General features: G+C 34.6%; 1 protein-coding gene across 2 annotated transcripts; it reads right to left on the bottom strand.

The window, feature by feature from the left end:
- Positions 1-4,555: 4,555 nt before the first annotated feature.
- On the bottom strand, positions 4,556-8,729 carry LOC144971342 (uncharacterized). 2 transcript variants are annotated; one of them, XM_078912066.1, is made up of 4 exons: positions 7,608-8,729; positions 6,945-7,070; positions 6,370-6,481; positions 4,556-5,608 (listed from the first exon to the last, which is right to left on the bottom strand). In XM_078912066.1, the coding sequence occupies exons 1-4, from the start codon at positions 7,811-7,813 to the stop codon at positions 4,925-4,927; spliced, it is 1,128 nt and encodes a 375-aa protein (XP_078768192.1). In that variant the 5' UTR covers positions 7,814-8,729; the 3' UTR covers positions 4,556-4,924. The 2 variants fall into 2 exon arrangements, with proteins under 2 accessions (XP_078768192.1, XP_078768193.1); XM_078912067.1 differs by having other exon boundaries at positions 4,791-5,608; positions 6,370-6,463; positions 7,608-7,954.
- Positions 8,730-24,610: the final 15,881 nt, after the last annotated feature.

The following is a 24,610-nucleotide window of genomic DNA, read 5'->3' as shown; positions in this document are numbered from 1 at the left end:
AGAAACTTTAACTCCACTGTCTTTCGCCAATTCGCCAACAACATACTGCCTTTTTAGTCTCCACTCTATTCAAGATTCCGAATCACGCACTGCGCCGACTCGTGTGTTGGTGACATCACTGCGCGAATTAGTGACTGAGTCAACACCGTGGTGCAAAGCAATCCAAGCTCCAGTTAATGCTCTATCCACTAGTATTGCTAGAGGTGTTTTAGCGAGAATCTGGGTCGAATTATACTATCTTAAAATAGCGGAAAAACCCTCGACTTGTGCCAGGATCTGAGAGCTCCACCGTTGAACTGGGGGGATGCGCCAATGTTGCACCATTTACGTCATAATTAGTGTAACTTCGGCCATGCAAAATATTACATTAACTGTCAAAAACACTGATCATTGTCAAGTTCATTTGTAACCAGCAAAGAGAAACAACATAAGACTTAAAAATATGACTAACAAAATACCCCCCCCCCCCCCTCTTTTTCACGTTTATTGAATAAAGTAATTCTTTGCAACGAAGCATTGTAGACGAATTTACCAACATTTTTCTTGCTTGTAGTGCCGAGTTGATGGTTACGTGTGTATGAGTGTTTATTTGTGTCTGTGTGTGTGTGTGTGTGTGTTTGTGTATGTGTGTGTGTATGTGTGTGTTTGTGCGTGTGTATTTGTGTCAGTCAGAGAAAGAAAGCGAAGATTGTCAACAGTTATACTTTGGTGTGTTTTTTTTTGATTTCGTAAGTACTTAGGTGGAGTGATTTTTTCTTTGTGATGCTTTAAGATCTGAATCTACCTTTCATTTGTGCAATCATTAATCGTATTTCACTGATTTCCATTATTTGAGATATACTTTGAAGTTTTGTTTTGTTAAACAATGAATTGCAATGAATCAAGTTGACTCTTTACTTCACCGACCGTTTGGGAGATTGACACTAGATGACAAATTAGAAAAAAAAGACTAGTTCCTCACCAACCAACTGATTTTGAATTAACACAGGTGTGGAAATCTCGAAAACGCTCTTTTTCAGTGACATGGTATGACAGACATGGATGGCTCACAGTTAGTTTAGAAAAAAAACGTTTCTTTTGTTTTCATTGTCTACTTTTTACAGAAACAACAGACACTGACAAATCATAGACATTTATAGGCTATAGTTATCTTAACCACTTCCATCGTATTTCTTGACCTCCTGAACGTTGTTTAGCACCCTTAAAAGAGTGAAAAATTCCTTGCAAAATTCAATGAAACAAGAGCTGTTAAATTAGTTAATGATTCTGTCAACTCACAAAGCTGAAATAGATACCATTCCAGATTTCAATAAACAAATTCTAAAAAGATTTGCAGAGATGAAACATCGCCGTGCAGATTTTCTTTACAAATACTACAAGTAAGTAATTTCTGTCATAGGTTTTTTTTTTCTCTTTTGATTTACATTTATCACATCTTGATTGCATTATCTACCAAATCCAATCCTTTATATGGTTGACAAAGAATAATTACAAAGATCTTTTCACACGGGACTTATATCTCAGTGTTGTGGCTTGTTGTTTTCATGAATTATTTGTTTTTGTGAGTTTTGTCTACTCGTAGAAACCATCGACCTTCCCCCCACCCTTCCAAAAAAGAGAGTTTTTAACGTGCTGTCTCATCTTTATCGTGTTCACTGTTTAAGAATTTTTTTTCTTCTTATCATGGCACCACCATATGCCGTCAATACGCCACGCCGCTGTGACATTCCCTTAAAGAGAGAACGTCAACATAGTATTGCGTATGCGTCTCTCTTATCAACTGAGGAAATCTATCGTTTGGTTAATGAGATATCACTTTAAAAATGCTATTATATACATACTTTTATAATATAAAAATATAACCAAATAACTTATTTGGATGAAAAGTTCACAGTGATGTGTTGCAAAGAATGAAAAATAAGGAACACACCCAAGATTTTAAGATTACCAACCGTAAAATCACTGACTTCACGGATTGGTAACTCAGACTAAAAGATGGCGGAGAACCAATTTAACTGGTGCATCACTGTGCGTGAACTTTTCATCAAAATAAATTCATTGGTTATATTTTTATTTTATAAAATTATGTATATAATAACATTTCAAAGTAATATCTCATTAACCAAACGATAGATTTCCTCAGTTGATAAGAGAGACGCATGCGCAGTGCTATGTTGAAGTTCTCTCCTTAAGGGCATGTAAAATCTTGACGCAATGCCACGCAATATGTACAATATATTGTTGAAAAAGCCATGTCTTTTGTGGATTTCAATGCTGTGTTTTATTCCATATGTGAACAACCTTACGCTCTAGCCATCTAGCATTATTTGCTTAACTCAATTGGATTCAGTAGTCTGATGCCACGTCCTCGGCAACGGCGGCCATCTTGGTTCTAAACAAAGAAAATCATTACTTTTTATTCTTCATGCTGGCTAGAACTTTTCATATGCCTTGTGATCAGAATGTGTAAAAGTCAAAACGTGATCGAATTTAATTGTTTTTTCTCCCTCTGGATACGCTTTTATGCTCGCCGGAGAAATATTTCATACGGCGTCCGCCATTGTTCCGATAGTTTAGAGCCAGTGTTACTAAGTTACCATGCGTCATTAGGAAGGAAGCGACGTTACGACTATTGAATCCTATTTCATAGTCAGTTTAGATTGGAATAATTGATTTTATGACTATTTAATTTACTAAACGATTATATACGATGCCAACATAAGTATCATTAATATAAGTAAATTATCGATATATTTATTGGACATTTCTATTTCAACATACTATAAATCATTATTATTATCAGCATTATCATTACCATCCTCCTCAACTTTATGATCATCATCATGATCGTCGTCGTCGTCATCATCATCATCATCATCATCATTGCCATTACGAACAACAGTAGCTAATCATGTATCATGCATATAAATAAAATATAAAGTCGCCATGTATGTTTTATCTTTTTCTGCTTTGTCTTTTTCTTTATGGTATCCCCAGCATTTGGTGATGATGATGATGATGATGATGATGATGATGATGATGATGATGATGATGATGATGATGATGATAGTGATAATGTTGACGACGACCACGATGATGATAAGTTTGATAACGATGATGATGATGATGATGATGATGATGATGAGGAGGATGAGGACGAGGAGGAGGAGGATGATGATGATGATGATGATGACGATGATGATGATGATGATGATGATGATGATGATGATGATGATGATGATGATGATGATGATGATGATGATGGTGAGGACGATGTTGATTATGATGATGATGTTGGTGATGATAATGACGATAATGACGACGACGACAACGAGGATGATGATGATGATGCTGATGATGACATGTGATTTTATGAAGAGGCAATACTGTAGAATTTAGCGATGTTGTTATTTCAACATTATATTAAGATCTGACAGCACTTTAATCTTTATACGCGACTATGAAAAAGAAAACAAGGACAAATAGGACAGATAAAAAAATAAGGATTCAAACAAAGTATAATATCATGGCTTGCAAAAAGAGACTGTGAAAAGATGAGGCAAAGGAAAGGTAGCTCGAATATAAACCAGAAATGTAACACTGCCTACATCTCAATGCAGTATATAGATAGTATGCGCATGGCTAAGAAGCTCATAACATTGCCATCTGGAAGTTTAACGGACCAACACACAAAACTGTGTGTATCCATGAACGTTTATAGTCGGGTTAATACAGTTCAGTGAGCATTACTCATAAACGCGGATGGCAAAAAACAATAACAAAGACATGAGCGACGTCAATTTTGAACTATCTATTGTAGAGATGAACCCTGTCTTGGATACTGAATTTTTAACCATAAATATGAAATTTGATAATAATTGTATTCGTTATCGTAAAGAAAGACAACACAACGTAATTATACTCCTTGTCTTTGCAATTTTATATTCGCTTTTCAGAATCCTAATGATCTTGAAATTATAATTAAGTAAATACTATTGTAAAGCAGCCAGCAGACACTGGGATACGATTCTTGTTGAAAGGGATGCATAATTTATTATTATTATTATTATTATTATTATTATTATTATTATTATTATTATTATTATTATTATTATTATTATTATTATTATTATTATTGCCATTACCATTACACCTTTTCCCAAGGAAATGGAACAGCCATGGTCCAAATTCAATAACGCAGACTAATTTCGGCACTTTCCAATAAAATTTCGGCAATCGAAACCAAATTTAAACGTTACGTAGCCAAATTCATTCCTTGTCCAGTCCAAATTCGGCAAGCGCCAAATAAATTTGAACGTTTTCAAAATTAATAAATCAAAAGTGCATTTTGATATATTTGCAAACTAATTCTCTCTCTCTCTCTCTCTCTCTCTCTCTCTCTCTCTCTCTCTCTCTCTCTCTCTCTCTCTCTCTCTCTCTCTCTCTCTCTCTCTCTGTTTTGTCTTTTAATAGAACGTCATAGTATTGCATTGTGTGTAGATATGACTTATTAGAACCTCAAATACTTTCAATACAATTCTCAAAATTGAAATACGTTGGGGTATATAATGAATAATATTGACGTCACTTCTCTCTTTATTATTGCTTTTAGACTCCTAAATGGGTGATTGTTTCTCACCAATCACATTCAATCGGACGATAAGCATTTAATGTCACGCATAGTTTTGTGTATTGGTATGGTTCAACTGGTGGGCCGAACTGATGACTATTCTACTTTAACGCACAGCATCAACATTAGAAAAAAGTTTATTTGATTTCGTACCTAGGTTCTGATTGCTAAGGCGAAAACAGTTGGGCTTATGCTGTACTGCTTTTGTTACGCAATTATATATAATATGTTTTTTTACATCGCACATTTTTAAAGAGATCTTTGTATTTTCTTCTATATGAAATGCTTACGTGTTCAAATTTTGTCTTTCATTCCAAACAAAGTTCTAAACTCTTGCTTGTATTTGGTACTCATGTTATAATATACAACGATATTAATACTCGAATTAATCGTTTCCAGCATGAAATCCAAGGCAAACATTGAATAGTATAAATTATTGTAGCGTCCAGAGTTATGAAACCCAGGGACCAATAATTTAACATAGAACAAAATAACACAAGGTAGGTTACAGATAATGAATATTGTACAAATGAACGTAACCATTTTTACAACTTTTGTCTCTTTGCTCGATGTTTTACCCGAAGTAACAGTTCTTTGTTTCGTTTCATATGGGTCGTCTTGTTTCTTTGGATAAGTTTTTAATTCAGTACCTGTCTCAGAACTGCCAAGCCCAGAATTTGCATTTTTCTTCCTCCATTTTGACGAAGCGTTTAATCGTGCGATTGTTAGTTGTGTACAAATGATTGCTATGGACATTGATATGGTCGGTAGAATAATGTCATTTATATTGCTTGAAATGACCTCGATCTCTTCTTTATTTGCTGTAAAAACCATTCGAAGTTTGGTGACATTTGTGGCAGGGTCAAGGTCGTTTTCTAGCCGTTGACTGTAGAATATGGGAAGGTATGAAGCGATTGTGACTGTAAAGATTGTGACAATCACGACAATTGATCTAGGAGCCGTAAACATTTGTTTGACCTGTAATATAAACCATCAATTAGATGGATGAAATTGAAATCAGTTATACTATTGTTGTTTGATTTTTGAAAGAAAAATGCGATGTTATTATGTTGGGGAAAGATCCTTCCTGTATCAGGTTGAATATAAGTTGTAAGTTTCGTTCACTAAAATATAAGCACAATATCTTGTTGCTGTCAATTTAAAAAAATAGATATAATATTGATATTACATTTCAAATATAGTTTTATGAAAGAAAAATTCAAATTTTACCATCATATATTCACTGCATTAACCTTTTTTTTATTTTCTCCTGTAACATATAAGTCAAAATATTACATATAATCTATCTGTAGAACTTTAGAATCTTGACCAATTTGATGTCGGTTCCAATTTTTAAAAAGTCGCATTGGCTTACCCATATTCCTTCATGAAATGCCTAGACAACGGGACCTAATAGTGCATAATTTTTAATTATCCGCACGTATAATTAGAATTTATAATCACTTTATTTATTTTTTAAAGTAATGAAATGCCAATTTTGCATATTGAATAGGCTTGGTCTAAGTGCAAAGCCTTGCGGTATTAGAACTTAGAATTTAAGACATTTTGTTAATGGCAGCTGAGTACTTACTATATTTTCAGAAATAAGATGTAAATAAATGCAATAGCATTTAAAATGTATCAGGTGTAAAGAACAGACACTTTAAAAGCATTTGCTTATCAGAAGAGCCATAGGCTGATAAAAAAATCAAAGAGTTGAAATACACTTTTCGATTTACCTTAAATGGTAAGACAACACACATGCATCTTTCTAAAGCCACATAGGCAGTGATCCAACAAGTCACTCTTGTAAACATCACACGGGGCCATCCGCTGGCGATGAACATAATGCTGTGGTTAGAAAAATAGGTGGGCAAGTATACAACAAACAGGATTGAAACTTCAGAACACAATCTAGACTATATCGTTTTAAAGAGGGATTTTACAATAGGGATGTTGATGATATGATAAACATAATAGTAATGATGACGATGATGATGATGATGATGATGATGATGATGATGATGATGATGATGATGATGGTGGTGGTGGTGGTGGTGGTGGTGGTGGTGGTGGTGGTAAAAAGGATTGTAAATTATATTTACATATTGTTTACTTTGAAACCTCTAACCTCTCTACAAACAAATAAAGATATTTCTATGTTAACTTATACTAGTGGCAACGATAACAACAGTCATAGCTGCAGAGTTAATTGTAATTAAAATGTTGAGCATTTGTAATTCAAAAAGATTCCAGTACAGTTGGTGCCTATTCAAACGACGCTTTGATAATGTTTATAATATTATATTATTACCTCAAAGGATCCCAGGGAATGCTCGGTGGTGGTTCTAAACAAATGGCAAAGTTGACACTGTGGAAAAACATGGTGATGTCACAACACAGATCAGACAAGGATAGACCTGCAAGGCTGGCTGTCACACTGGTAGAAGGGATTGGTGGAAACAAATAGCAATTTATTCTTTTCGTCTGACCATGAACAGATTTAGTATGCACATTAAAAATATGATAATTTATATGTATATTCCAGTGCACTACACAACGCTTCATATATTACCCCTGCTGGCCATACAGTTTCAAATTTCCATTGCATGCAGTATCAGTCGCCTATTAGGCGTAATATTTTACTCTAATACTCTGACAATATCCAAGAACTGATTTATACCTGAGTCAAGTGGGATGATGTGTACAAAGCGCTATACACAAGGACAAACGTCGAGACTAGAATATCTAACGAGCATTGTCATTTATCGGCCAATAAGCATAGCTATCATCGCTTCATATACAATATGACAAGACGAGACACTATGCACATTCTGCATATATATATATATATATATATATATATATATATATATATAAAGAGAGACACACAGAGAGAGAGAGAGAGAGAGAGAGAGAGAGAGAGGAGAGAGAGAGAAAAAGAGAGAGAGAGGGGGAGAGAGAGAGAGAATCACACCTTTCAGTCCATATCCCTTGTCGTACAAAGACAATCAGATTAATGATATTGGTGACAATTCCCATCACACCAATACAGCCACACAGTATCGTCCATACAATGACGTCAAACAGGTGTTTTGCATAATTACTCAAGTCAACTGACTTGGTGATCACTCCTATACCAGGCAATTGAATGACATGATCGGGTTCTTCCGTAGAGAACATAGTTACATCAAAATTGTTATGGGAAAACAGCGCAAGGGATGTATATTTAACTTAAATGATTTTAAAATCTTGTCGGATTAATAAAGGATCTTTATTGATGCTAAGAGTTTGGATAATATACTCAAAACATCATCCTGCCGGATAAAACTTACAAAATTATGTGTAACCTTGACATTTATAGTCTGATGGATAGAATTTAGTGAGTAGTACTTAAAACAATGGCTGGCTAAAAACAATAACAAAATCAATTCGTCATTTTGGTTCCATCAATAACCAGACCGGAGACTCATGGATGTTGGCATGAGACGGTTTTCGATTCGTCACCACCAAGTTAACGAATGTTTTATTTACAACAATAATGACGTTATAATCGAAATATTTTACGTTGGGTTCATAATCTCAAAAAAATGGTTTTGAACCTTTAAGATGCGGCGCACTGGCATAGAATGATCGTCCATTTGTAAGATGACCCCATGATCACCAGACCAACTCCTGTTTCCAGTCCTACGGTGAATCAAGAATAGGGAGTCTGTTGAGGTATGATTTTCAACAGCCCCTTGTGATATCGAGTGAATTGTGTAAGTATTTACAATTCTGATGACCCAAATACTTAAAGTTTGAAATGGAAATACTCTGATAACCAGAATAGAAAAAAGGCTTATTGTGGAAATGAAAATATTCTGAAACCGACGTCGGATAACCAAAATTGCTATGGTCTCCTCGTTGTAACGCTAATTCAAGCCCAGCCCATCTTGGCATTCCGTGATCAGACCTGTTTTGTATATATTCGATTTATCTTTGAATCAGAACTCAATGCAGTCATTCAAACTCAATTTTCAAAGGTTTATTTCAAATTACTTGTCGATTGAAACCTACATCTTATTCAACAATTGCCTAAATTACAGCAATGTCAACCAAAATGAATGAGTGCCTATCGGGTATGTAAATACAATATTAGTTAACACCCTTACTTAAAATATAACATAACATAACATATGGCAAAATAGGATAAAATTCATTGAAATCCCTTAATATTAATAATAATGCTATAAATCTATTGATTAAAGATTACAATAATGTTACACTGGTAAAGATAGTACTTCAACTTAAATGTACTTTAATGTAACAAGCGATAGAATCCCCACTCTTTACATGCTATGATTGGTGGCAATTTTAAGACATAGAAAACAAAGAATTAAATAAGATGATGATAAAAAAGGATAATGAGAACGAGCATTACAACCCCCTTTCCCCCCTCCCGGGGTTATAATAGCTTTTGACAACATGAGACTCATTTCAGTCGATCAATATTTAGAAGACGAGTGTCTTGCCGAATTTTTAACATTGTATTTGATATCTTTAATAGATGATGATGATAATAATGATGATGATGATGATGATGATGATGATGATGATGATGATGATGATGATGATGATGATGATGATGATGAAGACTTTCAAGAACTCTAACGATTCCAAACAAAAAAAAAAAGAAAAAAAGATGATAGTGAGTCACGTGACTGCACCCATGTTTCAAAACACAAAATGACTCGAGGCGACGTGTACTTAATGGTTGGTGTAGATTACGACGGACATTATCGCAAAGAATAACATGGAAAATGTAATTTTAAACATCAACTGTCTAATCAATATGTTTTGACACGAGGTTGCGTGACTTCCCCCATATCACTGTTAGCGGAATCCAATCGAGCTCATTTGGATCCGAGAGGTGGAACACCGAATTTACTCTCACCGACGAGGCAAAAAATGATATAACAATGGAAGACTGGGAAAAGGCATTCTCCAACCTTCGCAAACTGGAGGAAAATTACAGTTCATTGGATAGAGTGAAGCCACGAAATCTTTCCATAGCCCTTTCATTTCTCCTTTTCCTCATCCTCGTCATTAGAATGTCATGATTGATTTTTTTTTTTGATGTGTCCAGTATGCACATATTTGTGGAAACAATGCATCTTAAATTGATAAATTTCTACTATTGATCATTTTACGTTAAATTTATGTAATCCTCTTTGGCATATATTTTATACACAAGCTATTTCTCTAAATTTTGCAATCAAAATAATGTTGAAAGTGCGTAATGTTCACTTTGATTTGTATTCATCAGTAATGTGTATTTATAGTTATAAAATGTAGATGTCTGATAGTTAAGGATTGCCATTGATTCCTTCATAATCAGATACTGAATGTATATCGTTACAGTTTCAATTAAACGAACTTTCCATTTTAACGAATTTCTTTAAAATGGATAAGCGGAAAAGTCATAATTTTGATACTGTAAATTATCTATAAGTTACGATCCATACCAGTTATCGATTTTATTATAGCTGTTATAAGCGAAATCCTTTCCTATTGCTTTATAATTGCTGTTAGTGGCAGGTGACCCATTGTACACAAGTGCACGGTGAGAGAATGTGAGTAAAAAGACTTTTTCCCAGGATTCAACTTTACGCTGTTCATAACGAGACTCAAACTCGGGACCTACTAATCGGAAGACGAGTATTATACCACAAGACCACAAAGCTTCACGCTAACGACTCCTGTAACACAACCTGGTATGAATTGGACTGGTATAAAGGAAACATCAAGAATGTTTAAAATATTTTTTCTTCTGATAAACCAGAAACAAACACAGAATGTGAGAGGAAAACAGGGCCAGACAGAACAAAAGAGTTAATATCCACAACATAACCCCCCCCCCCCCCCGCCCCACAAAAAAAACTCTACTCGAGAGACCTGATAGCTCAGTTCATAGAACCCTCGCTTCACACACAAGGGTAACAGGATCGATCCCGGGTGAAGTCGAGATATTTTCTGGTCCTCACTTGCTGTCTACGCTATAATGATTGGGTAGCTGGGTCTCTTCGATCTTGAGAAAAGCAGTTTGTGACAGAATTGCGCCATTTCAAAAAATATTAATAATAATAATTATGATAATAATAATAATAATAATAATAATAATAATAATAATAAAAATAATAATAATAATAATAATAAATAATAATAATAATAATATAATAATAATAATAATAATAATAATAATAATAATAATAATAATAACAATACATTTTTATAGCGCCTAAGCATCCACCTAAAACTGCTCTTCATCGCTTTACAATTAATTCAAACGCACAACCACCCCCCCCCACACACACACACACACACAAACACACACACACATAGGCCCACGCATATTATATAAGAAAAACAAAACAAAACAGCATCAATCATAAAATGTCCTGTAAAATAATTCAGTATTTAGGCTTCTTAGGCTTCTTAAATGTTTGGACACATATTTTGTCCTAAGAACGAACTGTAAATTAGTAAAAGATAATTTATAGGTGTGTAAAGGAATTTCTTATCTATTCTATAGTGGACCAGGAAGCAGTGAAGGTCATGTAGAGTAGAATTATGGCGCTATTTCGAATTTGTAAGAGTAACAAGTCTGACTGCCTTATTTTGCACCTTCTGCAGTCTATCGATAGAAATCGTCAGGCAACCAGACAAAAGAGTGTTACAATAATCTATTCTAAAGTATAAGAGAAAATTCTAATAATTTCCTTATATCAATATCCAGCATAGTGATTCTCTTGAAATAAAAATCACATTTTTGAAAAAAATTATAAATATAAGTTTGTATATTAATTTTACTGTGAAAATAAACATTAAGATTTTGGACTCTGTTTCTAGATATGCTTATTTTACAATCTACAATATTTATATGGGTAGACGATATTACACTTTTGGAACAGCTGTTTTTTGGGTTTTTTTCATATTTAATTTTAATTTGTTAATGATTGTCATCCAGTCTTTAATAGCAATGATGCACGACTCCAATCTTCGAATAGCTTCGTGCCCATCCCACGAGTCATTAGAAAAGAAAAGTTGTGTATCATCAGCGTAAAAATGAAAACCAGCAGAAAGGAGATAATGATTCAGAGGTGCAGTGTACATTGTGAATATAAGAGGCCCTAAAACTGATAATTGTGGAACGCCAACAGATAATGGAACATTATCAGAGACATGTTTGTGATTTATGTTGACAAACTGCCCCCTACTACTCAGGTAAGAATAAAACTAATTTAAAACTACCCTATTGATGCCATATACACTTTTTAATCTGGCGAGAAAAATATTTTGATCAATGGTATCAAATGCGGTACCGACGTCGAGAAGTACAAGAATAACACTTTTTTCTTAACCAAGTAGTTACCGATATCATTATGTACAATCACAAGTAAATATTCAATGCTATGACCTGGTCTGTAGGCAGATTGAAAACTAGAATATAATTTGTTATCTTGGAGATGTTTATGAATACGATGTGCAACCACCTTTTCGATAACTTTAGACAATAAAGTAAGATAAGACACAGGTCTATAGTTAAGTTGGTCTTTGTCGATGGTCGATTTCTTGAGTAGTGTACACACTACGACAGTTTCCAACATAGTTGGTACCTCCGAAGACAGAAGACTTGTGTTGACGATGATAGCAATGGCAGGCATACGTTCAGAAGGGCACGCAGATAGGGTCCAAAGTGCACATTGTTCTAGAACATTTTTTTTTTAATCGATAAAAGCTCTTCTTCAGTAGCTCACCTGAACGAATCAATAGTTGTAAAAGGGCGATGGTATAAATCAGGTGGTGAATCAATATTCGAGCGACGTGGATAATAATTCGTAGTGGGTTTAGTAAAATTGCCAAGCCCTTTTTGGATAGTAGAAATATTGTCATTAAAATTAATGGAAAAATGGGTAGCTAATTCGCCTGGGTAGCTATGGGCATGTAATATAGAGGAATAAAATGATTGGCTTTTGGTCAGGTTGTTTACATTGTTATATAATGCATTGGGGTTGTCTTTCGTGGAGTAAGGTATTCTTTACATAGTTTGATCGAGCAAAAATTATGGCTTTGCTATGTTCATTACGAATTGATACATATATTTGGCAGTGAACTTCAAGCTTCGACTTTCTCCAGTTTTTCTCCCCACTCCTCAATCTATGTATTTGTTGTCTTATTATTTCATTGTACCATTGGGTTTTTGCCGAATGATATAATATTCTTGGTGACAATGGGACATTGATCATTCAAGGCGCCAGATGTGATATCATTGAATAGTTGGATCATATCATATAATGAAGAGGTTAGGTAGTAAACAAAATCGAGATTAACTCAGACTCCATGAGTTTAGGGGACTTTTTGTTTTGGACTGAGGATGCTCAAACCTACTGGCTATCTGTCAGACGTGCTACCTTTACACCTCATAGCTGACCAAATAGCAGGGCCGGCTTAATGCTTTTATTCTTCACATGACAATTGGCAATAATTGCTATCCATACGAGAAGCTACAGTGGTGTTTTTGTTCATCTGCTGTATCTCCTCGTGGAGATCGAAATTTCACAAACTACGTACAATCCTCACCGCCTCAACATTTTGCCATACTATCTTACTAAATCCTCATCGAGCCACGGGGTGTCCAAGACATCTACTTAAAACTTCCATTTCTGTCTGTTGCATGTTGAACATCGTTGTATATTATTATTATTATTATTATTATTATTATTATTATTATTATTATTATTATTATTATTATTATTATTATTATTATTATTATCATTATCATCATTATTATTATTATTATTATTATTATTATTATTATTATTATTATTATTATTATTATTATTATTATTATTATTACTATTATTATTATTATTATTACTATTATTATTATTATTATTATTATTATTATTATTATTATTATTATTATCATTATTATTAATCTGGCAATTTGCCATAGCCATCTCTATCTACGTCTCTTTATAGTTGTAGCTTTTTTGCAATAGCACCTCAAAACTAACCACCCTTATATAAGGCATAAGATTTGAGCATGGCAAACTAGGAAGCAACTACTGGTCCATGACAGAATTCTGAAAATGTGTGTGGTTAGTCGGAGCAAACTGACTTTTTGGAATGGTTTTCTCTTGCATTTATATTTCTGCTTTGTCTGGCAATGTTACATACACATCTTTTCACCATTTTAGTATTTATAAAGAAGATCCTTCTAGAGACAAAGAGAGGATAAAAAGAAATATTTTAGCATCCAAAAAGTACCCGTTACAAATATAACAATATGGATCATAACCGCACTCAATACATTATGTATTCCAAGACACGTCGAGGTGATCGTTGATGTGCGTTTCAAATGTGGTATTAAAACATTGGGCAATATGTTATCTTTATGGCTATAGAAGGTACTTTGCGCATACTTTAATCAGTCAACTATCGTACTGGAGAGACACATATTTAAAAATTTGACCAGAAAACTCGTCCTTCAATCAAATATCCATCGATTTAAATGACCATCATCTTGGCAAACAATCTTAACCCTTTATTGCATAATGTCTAATATTTTAGACGAAGTTCTCATGAGGGTTTGATATTAATATACAACCAATTTTACCAATGCTATGCTTGTAGACACTTTTTCTACCTCTTTTACACAAAAGCGCCAAAAGTCACTCAAGGGAAATAATTCATTTTTTCGCTGTTGCGTTTTGAAGATGGCCTCTGACAACAATCGAAGGTAAGCACATTTACAACCATTTATATCATTCAAATAGTTATAAAACCCTCTTAATACCATGCCTATTATATAATATACATACTAAAGCTTATTATGGCCGAACATAAAGCATTAGATTGTGACAGTTATTTTACAACGGCATTTTATCTCCAATGTCTAAAATATTGCACAGCATGCATATCGGGTATGTTACTAAAAATAGACATGTCTAAAATATTACACATCCTGCAAACCGGACCTGTTGCTAAAAATAGACGTGTCTACTATTTTGCACATTATGCACAGAGGATAACTAATACATAGTAACTTGTTTAAGTGTTTACCTCTTATGAATTTGACCTAGTCTACTGTTGTGGTTTGCTTGAGTAACTTATTACATGAGCAATAAATAAGATGAGTTTATAAGTATAAATAAATGTATTTTTGAATACTTTTGTATATCTTTTTTCGCTCAAGCTACTCGTCTAAAAGGTCCAAATGTTGTTTTTTTTTCTTCTCAGTCTTCGCCCTAAATCCAGATTTTATTCTGGAAACGAGGTGCTTCAAATGTTTGAAAATGACATACCAAGCGACAGTGAAGATGAGCGTCTTGATGGAGATGATACGGATAACGAGCTAGATCCAAACTTTGAACCTGCTGTACCCGATAGAGATGATGAAACGTCTACAACTAGTGACGAGGATGATGATGATGGCCAATCTCCTGACCATTCTTATGTTGAAGAATGTGATGATGACTTGAATGACCCAACTCAATCACAACCAAGCAAACGGCAAAGGTGAGAGAATAGTTTAATCCATTATTGAATGAAAGGCGAATGTTGTCCCTGCCATGTATACAACTCCCCAAAGTGTGTCAGCGAACTGATTTGTTTGGCTTTATCGGCTACAAATACATTAAGTTAACTAATGGAAAGGAAAACTTCTCGAGCCGCAATGAAGGGCAAAAGGGATCAAACTTGTTGATTTTTAATTTGAAGTCTTATAATGTTTACTAATCAGTGCTTCATCCACAGTGAAAAGTACATTTTTTAATGTATGATTTTCTTTATTTGATTTATAATGGTACGGTATCGTTTTCTTATTTTGTTTTTCACCCAGAACTATGGTTGATGGGGCACCAAGGACCTTCCATTGGGTAAAGAAAGATCTTCCCGCCCATGTAAATCCGGAAAACCACCTGATTCCACGAGGGAAGGCTGCTGGTGCTACAACAATCATGGAGATGTTTCTGGCACACTTTGACAATGATGCTTTTGAACTGCTTACCCTCGAAAGCAATAGATTCATGGACCAGTGTGGAAGAACAAGGTGTACCAAGATCCATGTGCAAGAATTGAAAACATTTGTTGGTATTTGCATGTACATGAGCATTGTATGTTTACCTTCTAGGAGAATGTATTGGTCCCCGGGCACTAGGCAAGTTATTGTTGCAAATGCAATGACAGTAAATAGGTTTGAGGACATTATGTCATTGTTTCATTGCAATGATAATACCCTTATGAAAGGTAAAGGTGAAGTCGGTTATGACAGGCTGCATAAAGTAAGACCTCTCATAAACATTATAAACCGATCGTTTACTGCAAACGCTGAGCCTGAAGCATTTGTTGCTATAGACGAACAAATGATACCGTTCAAAGGCCGTCATGGGTTGAAATGTTATATGATGAAAAAGCCTAAGAAATGGGGTTACAAAGTGTGGGTGCATGCGGGAAGGTCAGGCTACAATTTGCTGGAGACAACACAGTGAATCCTGTCGAAAATGTGTCTCTTCCTGTAGGTAAACCGGGTGAAGTCGTGTTATCCCTCACACAAAATTAACCTGAAAACTCTTATATTTTTTTTGATAATTACTTTGCTTGCCCTGAACTTCTTGGTGAGCTGAAGGAGAGGAAATTGAATGCCACATGTACTGTAAGGCCAAATAGAAGTCGTAAGTGCCCACTGCTTGCCATGAAAGATTTGAAAAAACGTGGTAGGGGTTCCTATGATTATAGGAGTGATAGTGATGGCACCATTCTATTATGTGAATGGTTTGATAACAAAATAGTCTTAGTGGGATCAAATATTCACGGGGTTGAACCGACTCATACTGTTAGGCGATATGACGTACACGTAAGGAATATATTTACGTCAAGTGCCCTGGCCTTATAAAAAATTACAACCAAAGCATGGGTGGCGTTGATAAGTGTGACATGCTGCTCGAGTTCTATCGCATGGATTTCAAAAGCAAAAAATGGTATAAAAGAATCCTGTTCCATCTGCTGGATTTATAGTAGTAAACTCATGGCTCTTGTACAAAGCTAAGAAGGCAGACTGTGCAATTTCTTTATGTGCTTTTAAATTCCAGCTGGCCCAAGGTTTCATAAAAAGTATTCAAGCTGTCCCTGAATTGATGCCTGATGTTGCTCACAGTGATACTCGCTCAGTAAGATCTGTAAATGAGGCTGTTAGATATGACAAGGTGGATCATTTCTCAATGCGTGATAAAGAAGCCAAATTTCCCCAAAGATGCAAATTGCCAGGCTGTAGCAGGAAATCACAATTTAAATGCAGGAAGTGTAATGTTGTATTGTGCATTACCCCTGTTGGTGAGGCAGATGATTGCTTTTATGTTTTTCACCATAACCGAAAAAAGTAGTTGGTACTGACAGTAGACAGAAATAAATAAATAAATGTAAATACATAAATTAGATTTAAAAATATATAAATTAATTAATTACATAATTAATTTACATTGAATTTTACTTCTACTCTACATTGATAGTAAGCAAGTTTTGAAATATAGTTGGCAGACATATAGAATTCGTATTTCCAATGTCTTTGTTGTTCTTCATGTGCTTGTTTATTGATCATATTATGTCCTGTTCATTGTATAATGTATGGTAAAAACACCTCAAAAGGTAATATAAATTTAATGAAAATTGATAAATCTATGCTACATGAACATTAAAATATAATGAAATAAACTTGGAATTCTTTATATGAGGTCTTGTGTTGATGGCTATAATATAACCTTCATTGTCTCTATAACGGTCGAATTCCGCAACCTGGAATGCATAATGTCTAATATTTTAGACGCATGAGCCCAAGGCTCCTAATGCTCCCGGTGACCTATAAGTTGTGAAAATCCTCTTTCTAGGCCCTATATGTGCTGTATGCAAAGTTACAACGAACTAACCCCACCAGTTTTTGTTTATGCAATAAAGGGTTAAACCTGGGACCTCGCGACCACATTTCACCAAAAAAAATTATATTACCTCAATCCGTTTTCTATGAATTCTCAAACCTTTCGATCCCGTCTTGTGGAGTGCATTGGTCAGATTAGCACTCAACGACGATGGCTTCGCGTGGTTTGGCAGTTTTACTCTCGAAAACATTTTGGTGATAATAGACCTTTATATATAATTGGACCACAAAACTGGATTGGAGCATCTTACCTCTGTCCATGAGGCCTCTTCAAAGATAACAAAAGACTTTGAAGACATTCATAAATTTAAAGGAATGAGTTGGATTGGTGTATGTGTGCATGTGTGTGTGTGTGTGTATGTGTGCGTGATTTTGTATTTGTGTTTTTGAATGTGATTGTGCGTGATCAAGCAAGTAGGTTATCATTAAGCATGTAATTGCTATCTCTGATCAATCAGGATTTTATGTCATTGAGAAGCTACTCCATTCTTTGACACTGTCAATCCACTGTCTTCATACGTCTATGCCACACACTCCAAGAATTCTTTATATAAACCGACTGACCCAATCTGACTAAGCATCACTGTCGATGTTGGATATAACAAGAATAACTCGTGTTTATCAATATCGTCTATATCCAATTAATGTGTTCAAATCCTCTTTATAAGCGGTCTCAAGCCATAGCCACACTGATCATGAAGGGCGAGAAACGAGCATTGCAAGGCGCTATTACAATTTTTGGAACAGAGACAAAGCGTTAACCGGCCATGTCGCATCTAACACCTAAAAGTAAAAGAGTGTGAAAAGAGCTTTTGTTTCCCCCAAGGACTCAACTTTGCGCCTCCAGGAGGGGAACTCGAGGAAACTATGGGATTAGGGGCAACAGCTTCTAATGGTCTCAAACTATTATATTATAAGGCTCAATCCAGGAGGTGAACTCTTTACCACATAATATGTGTACAGTCGCGAACCCACCCGGCAGCATCGTCACAGTACAACGCTCAACCAGATGCATGGAGGTTTCATGTTCTTGCAGCAACGTGTATTCCTTTTCAGAATGTCACCAAAAAAGTAATGGTCTCTTTGGTTTTTATCAAAACACGATTATTGCATTTCCCTTTTTTCAGGTCTCCCAGTGAATCAAAAAAGAAAATCCGACCATATCATCCCACTTTTGGAAAATTTGCACTGGCTTCCAGTCCGTTATAGAATAGATTACAAATAGCTTTATTAGTTTTCAAATGCCTCAACAATTTAGCCCCTCTTTATCTTTCTGAAAGTATAAACTTTAAACCTATCATCACGAGACACCACTTTATTATCGGTACCAAAAGGTAAGTTACATTTTTCTTGGTGATCGCTCTTTCAATTTTATGCCTCCAAACTCTGGAATACCCTCCCGCAACCCATTAGTGCAATCGAGAATATCTTAAACTTCAAATCCGCTTTAAAAGCCCACTTTTTCACAATCCATTTCACACCATGCCGATTATAATGTTTGATACTATTATTTAAGCAACTATTAAAAAGCTCGAAATTTCGCTGGGAAAGAACTATTTTCATTCGATATTGTACCCACCATCATTTAATGAGGGCATATTGGTAAACAACCTTGTCTGTGTAACTTGGTACATCCCCCTGTTGATTTTTCTATGTGGCCCAACATGAAGTGTAAGCTACTATAGCCTCTGACCCGTGACACAGCAACATATAGTTGTCCGTGTGTGAAAACAGATTGTGGTAAGAAATTCAACAGACGTGAGCAGACTTGAAAGACGATCCTGGGATCGAGAACTTACCTTACAGTACAGTACTCTGGTGATCATGTTTGGTGGCGTTTGGTACCGTTTATATGCACCTCCACTGGAGGTGTACAAAACGCACCATTTTCATGCACCTCCGTTGGCGCTGCTGGTTGATTAATGAAAATGTTTCTGCTTGAAGCTCGAAGGAAAGAATAACGATAAGTGTTGAATTGTAAGCCTCAATTTAATAGACGACGACATATTGTTGACGTTTCTGATTTCCCCTTTATCAACAAAACACGACGAATAAGACACTAAGAACGAATGAGAGATGTGTAGTGTGAATGGCGTAGATAAGGTAAATAGACATAAACAATGATGGGACGGGAAGTTTTTGAAAAACAACAAAAACAAACCCAAAAAAAAACAAAAAAGAAGAAGAAGAAGAAGAAGAAGAAGAAGAAGAAGAAGAAGAAGAAGAAGAAGAAGAAGAAGAAGAAGAAGAAGAAGAAGAAGAAGAAGAAGAAGAAGAAGAAGAAGAAGAAGAAGAAGAGAAGAAAAAAACAACCCAATAAAATTACAAAGACCCGTAAAACGAATACTCACTGATGATAATGATAAAATATTATAAAATGATAACAATCAACGTTTACATATAAATGTTCATCGATAACACATTGAATGGTACCGATGTTGGTTTTTTTAAATATAATAATAATAAATAATAATAATAATAATAATAATAATAATAATAATAATAATAATAATAATAATAATATAGTAATAATAATAATAATAATAATAATAATAATAATAATAATAATAATAATAATAACAACAACAATAATAATAGATTGATTTGAGGTTTTAAATATATGTCCAGTAACTATAACAACGAAAATGATGTCTCTCTCAATAAAGTAAACGTTTTTTATAATGTCCACAATGGGATTGAACCCAGTAATTTCAAGGTTAGAGTCTGACAGCTTATCCACTGCGCTACGGAGCCATCTGACTATTCATAACATTTAATAAGGTCTTTCTAAAACCTTATTATACCTTCAATGCTACTTCTATTGTCTTGTTTTAAATTTCCATTTTTTTTTAGATTATTATTATTTTTTTAAAATTTATTACCAAAGAAGTTAAACCTGGGTATTATCCACCCGAAACCATCACATTGAAAGCATCAAAGGGGCAATAATAATACTTGATGTCATAAATAGATGAAAACTGTTGGAAATTTAGTAGACCTGATATCCTTAAAGTAATTAAGTGAATACATTATTTCGAATGCGAAGATTTGCGTAAAAACGCCGAACTGACAACTTTTTACAGTGTCTAAATTGGTTGTTTTTTTTAGAGTGTTAGTGTCGTCGGTTTGACTCAACAAACTTTCAAACTGACTTTAAATTATAAAAGGAAATCAAATTATCTGTTTATCTATCTGTAAAAAATAAATTTCTAATTTTCAAATCTTTCAGTAGAGTTGTGCGCCGTATAATTTTATTTATTGACTCAAATGGTACAATGTTCTCTACAAGGCTAGAATATATTTTTTAAAGACAAACAGTCTACACGTTTTTATATTTCATGTTCTTAACTGCATTACACAGTTCCTTCTCGCTTCCCCTCTTTTCACTTAATTAATTGCGCACTTTTTAGAAATATCTAGCATTCTATTTTAATTCGTGCTTCCTTACAACAAAGGAGCATACCAATTTCCTGCCAACCAATGTTTTGTTTATTCATCGTAACTACGCCACTACCACAGTATCTCATTCATCATTCATCTGTGGTGTTTCATTCATCCTGTTTTGTTAATAAAGGTGAAACCCGAAACGTTCATGTGATCTGTTTTTGTAATTAAATTGAAGCTTACATTCAATTTCACATTATTACTTATTTCTTCTAGCTTCGATCAGCAACATTTACATTAAGTGAATACTTTATACTGGGGATGTAGGAGCTTTCGGAATGTCTCCCCTTTACTTAACTTATGGAAAAACAAACATCCTTGCACCTTTACTAAGACTTATGACTAATCCTAATAGAAAAAAAATCCTCCGATCTCGAGCTAACCTTAATAGAAAAAAATGATGACAAATTGAATAAATAAACGCCTGACAAAATATCAACGGTAAAAATACAAATTTAAAGAATACTGGGGATGTAGGAACTTTCGGAATGTCTCCCCTTTACTTAACTTGTGGAAAAACAAACATCCTAGCACCTTTACTAAGACTTATGACTAACCCTAATAGAAAAAAATCATTCGATCTAGAGCTAACCCTTATAGTAAAAAAGACCCTCGGACTCAAAATGGCGACTGAAAATCAAAACAATGGTCAAAATCCATCTGTCAACTTTTGGTTGTTCCTCCTGTCGTAAAAACGCCAGACAACTTTTTACAGTGACAAAATTGGTTGATTTTGAGAGTGTTTCGTGTTGTCGGTAAGTATTTTATGATATCTGTTTGACTCAACGAACTTTCAAACTGACTTAAAAATTATAAAAGGAAATCAAGTTATCTGTTTATCTATCTGTAAAAAATACATTTCTAATTATTTTCAAATCTTTCAGTAGAGTTGTTTACCGTATCAATTTTTTTATTGACTCAAATAAGCACAATGTTCTCCACAATGCTATATTTTTTAAAGAAAGGATTTGTATTTTGTTTCAATATTTCATTTTGACTATACATATGTTCGTAACGTAATTCATTATCTGTAAAGCACTTTGAGATGTTTAGTTTGATGGAAAGCGTTCAACAAGTGTCTTATTATTTTTATTATTACTATTATTATTATTATTATTATTATTATTATTATTATTATTATTATTATTATTATTATTATTATTATTATATCTGGGATAGTTGGAAAGTCCCCGTCGATGAAGGGTAGCCCCTGTTAGACAATCACCAAGTACTGATTGTTGATTCAGAAGCCTGGCCGGTGTCATTCCACAAGAACACAAATATAGATAATGTATGGTTCTCTACTTATAGATTTATATAGTAACTACCCTGAACCAGGATCTCTCTATATATCAGAAATTCCTGGATTCAGATCGGGCCGAATTAATCCCCGAAGAACTAAGAAAAACTGCAGTGCCCTCCGTACTAAAGTCACAACAAGATCTTGCCAGCCTCAAAACTCTGGCCCAGGACCGTGAACAATGGAAACAATTAACAACATGGATGGAGAGAGCAGCTATACTTATCGAAGTTTTTAAAAATCTGTGACCGAATCACACATTTCTCAGCAAGCTTACTACCACTACTACTACTACTACTACTACTACTACTACTACTACTACTACTACTACTACTACTACTACTACTACTACTACGACTACTACTACTACTACTACTGCTACTACTGCTGCTGCTGCTACTACTACTACTGCTACTACTACCACTACTACTACTACTGCTGCTACTACTACTGCTACTACTACTACTACTACTACTACTACTACTACTACTACTACTACTACTGCTACTACTGCTACTACTACTACTACTACTACTACTACAACTACTACTACTGCTACTACTACTGATATTACTACTACTACTACTACTACTACTACTACTGCTGCTGCTGCTGCTGCTACTACCACTACTACTACTACTACTACTACTACTACTACTACTACTACTACTACTACTACTACAACTACTACTACTGCTACTACTACTGATATTACTACTACTCTTACTACTACTACTACTACTACTACTACTACTACTACTACTACTACTACTACTACTTATAATCGGTAGTGCATCTTTGAGTGTTAAAATATTGCTCAGAAACATTGACATCCGCAGGTAAATTATTCCGTAAGCGGAAAGCTTTTGAAGAAAATGAATTGAGTGACTGTCAACATTCTTTTCTACAGAACCATCTCTGCGTCACCAACATTGGAAATCGAGCCCCGGGGACCTATATGTCAAAAGAATACTGCCATAGTAGGCACGCTGATTTCTTGGGAAGGTTTATTTTATTGTATTTTTCTTTCTTGGTTTATCTGGCGTCGTTTCGTACACACTTATTATTAAATCTTTTTTACTAGACCACAATGTACAAATTTAATTAATGAGATTATTTTTATTTCTCGGAATAATAACATAATACAATGGAAATGAAAGACATACTGAGATTGGGTCATTGTTCTAATCTATCTCACGGCGGTTTTGTGATAGTATGGAATGGCAACCAACTTTTAGTCCCTGGCTTGAATCTCGCTATGGGTGAAAAGGGCACGTTTATGGCATGGAGTCAAGTGTAAAATGAGTACCAATTCAGCCTCAACATCCTGCAGACTGTTTTCTCTCACCCGACATATTAAGTACTGATATTGGCATGTAATAACTCTAAAATTGCTTTAATTATGCATGATACCTGGTACCGTTGGATAACTAAGCATAGATTTAACCGCCGAGCTGTCTACGAAGGACTTCAGCTTGGATCCAAGCAAATGAAAATTGTCCCTTTGCAAGATAAGATAAAAATCCACACGAAACTAGGTATAAAAGATACAGATATCGTATATAAAATTTGAAATCATCTGTGCTCCACAGGAAAAAGGGAATGGCAGATGGTGTGAAGCGGTAAATGATAAACCATAATGACAATTTAAGGAGCAGGCACTGTTGTATGATAAAGATCAGAAAAAGTGTATATGAAACAGTGCCAGACAAAGCAAGAAAAACATTGGAGAGAAAAAACATCCCCAAAAAAATCACTCTTGCTCGGCAGCACGTCTGACAGGTAATCAGGAGGTGTTCGATTCTAAGTCGAGGAGACTGAATTTTTGGGGATGGTTTTTTTTTTTTTTTTTTGGGGGGGGGGGGTTGGTATATTTCTTTCATGCGATTTTCAGACACACTTTTTCAGATGAAAATCACCAGATTTAACTATTTTAGAAACCTAGTCGGTCTCATTTACAACCATAAATTATATTTATATATATATATATATATATATATATATATATATGTATATATAAGATAGTATCAATGTATTACACACATGATTTGTTGACATAATGCATATACTACACCACCTTTCTTTCTTTTTTTCACCTCTATAATATGTTTGTCTATCTCTCGTCCGTACTCTCCATGTATTTTTTTTTCTAACCAAGGCCTATCATTATCATTCTATCATTCTATTATTATCATGCTGCAATGGTCTTCCTTTCTTACTTTCATTGCTTTCATCTCTCTCTCTCTCTCTCTCTCTCTCTCTC

Source organism: Berghia stephanieae, chromosome 4, assembly GCF_034508935.2.
Source record: "Berghia stephanieae isolate SIO BIC M18660-M18661 chromosome 4, UCSD_Bste_1.3, whole genome shotgun sequence".
In the NCBI taxonomy this organism is placed as follows: Eukaryota; Metazoa; Mollusca; class Gastropoda; order Nudibranchia; family Aeolidiidae; genus Berghia; species Berghia stephanieae.
This window is presented reverse-complemented; position numbering and strand designations above follow the sequence as displayed.

What these genes read in the sequence shown, in the direction of transcription:
- LOC144971342 (XM_078912066.1), bottom strand. Translation starts at nt 7,813, where the DNA reads ATGTTCTCTACGGAAGAACCCGATCATGTCATTCAATTGCCTGGTATA. An exon ending in ATTCCCTGGGATCCTTTGAG is followed by an intron (nt 6,482 to 6,944) that starts GTAATAATATAA and finishes TTCTAACCACAG; the next exon opens with CATTATGTTCATCGCCAGCG. An exon ending in GTGTTGTCTTACCATTTAAG is followed by an intron (nt 5,609 to 6,369) that starts GTAAATCGAAAA and finishes TTTATATTACAG; the next exon opens with GTCAAACAAATGTTTACGGC.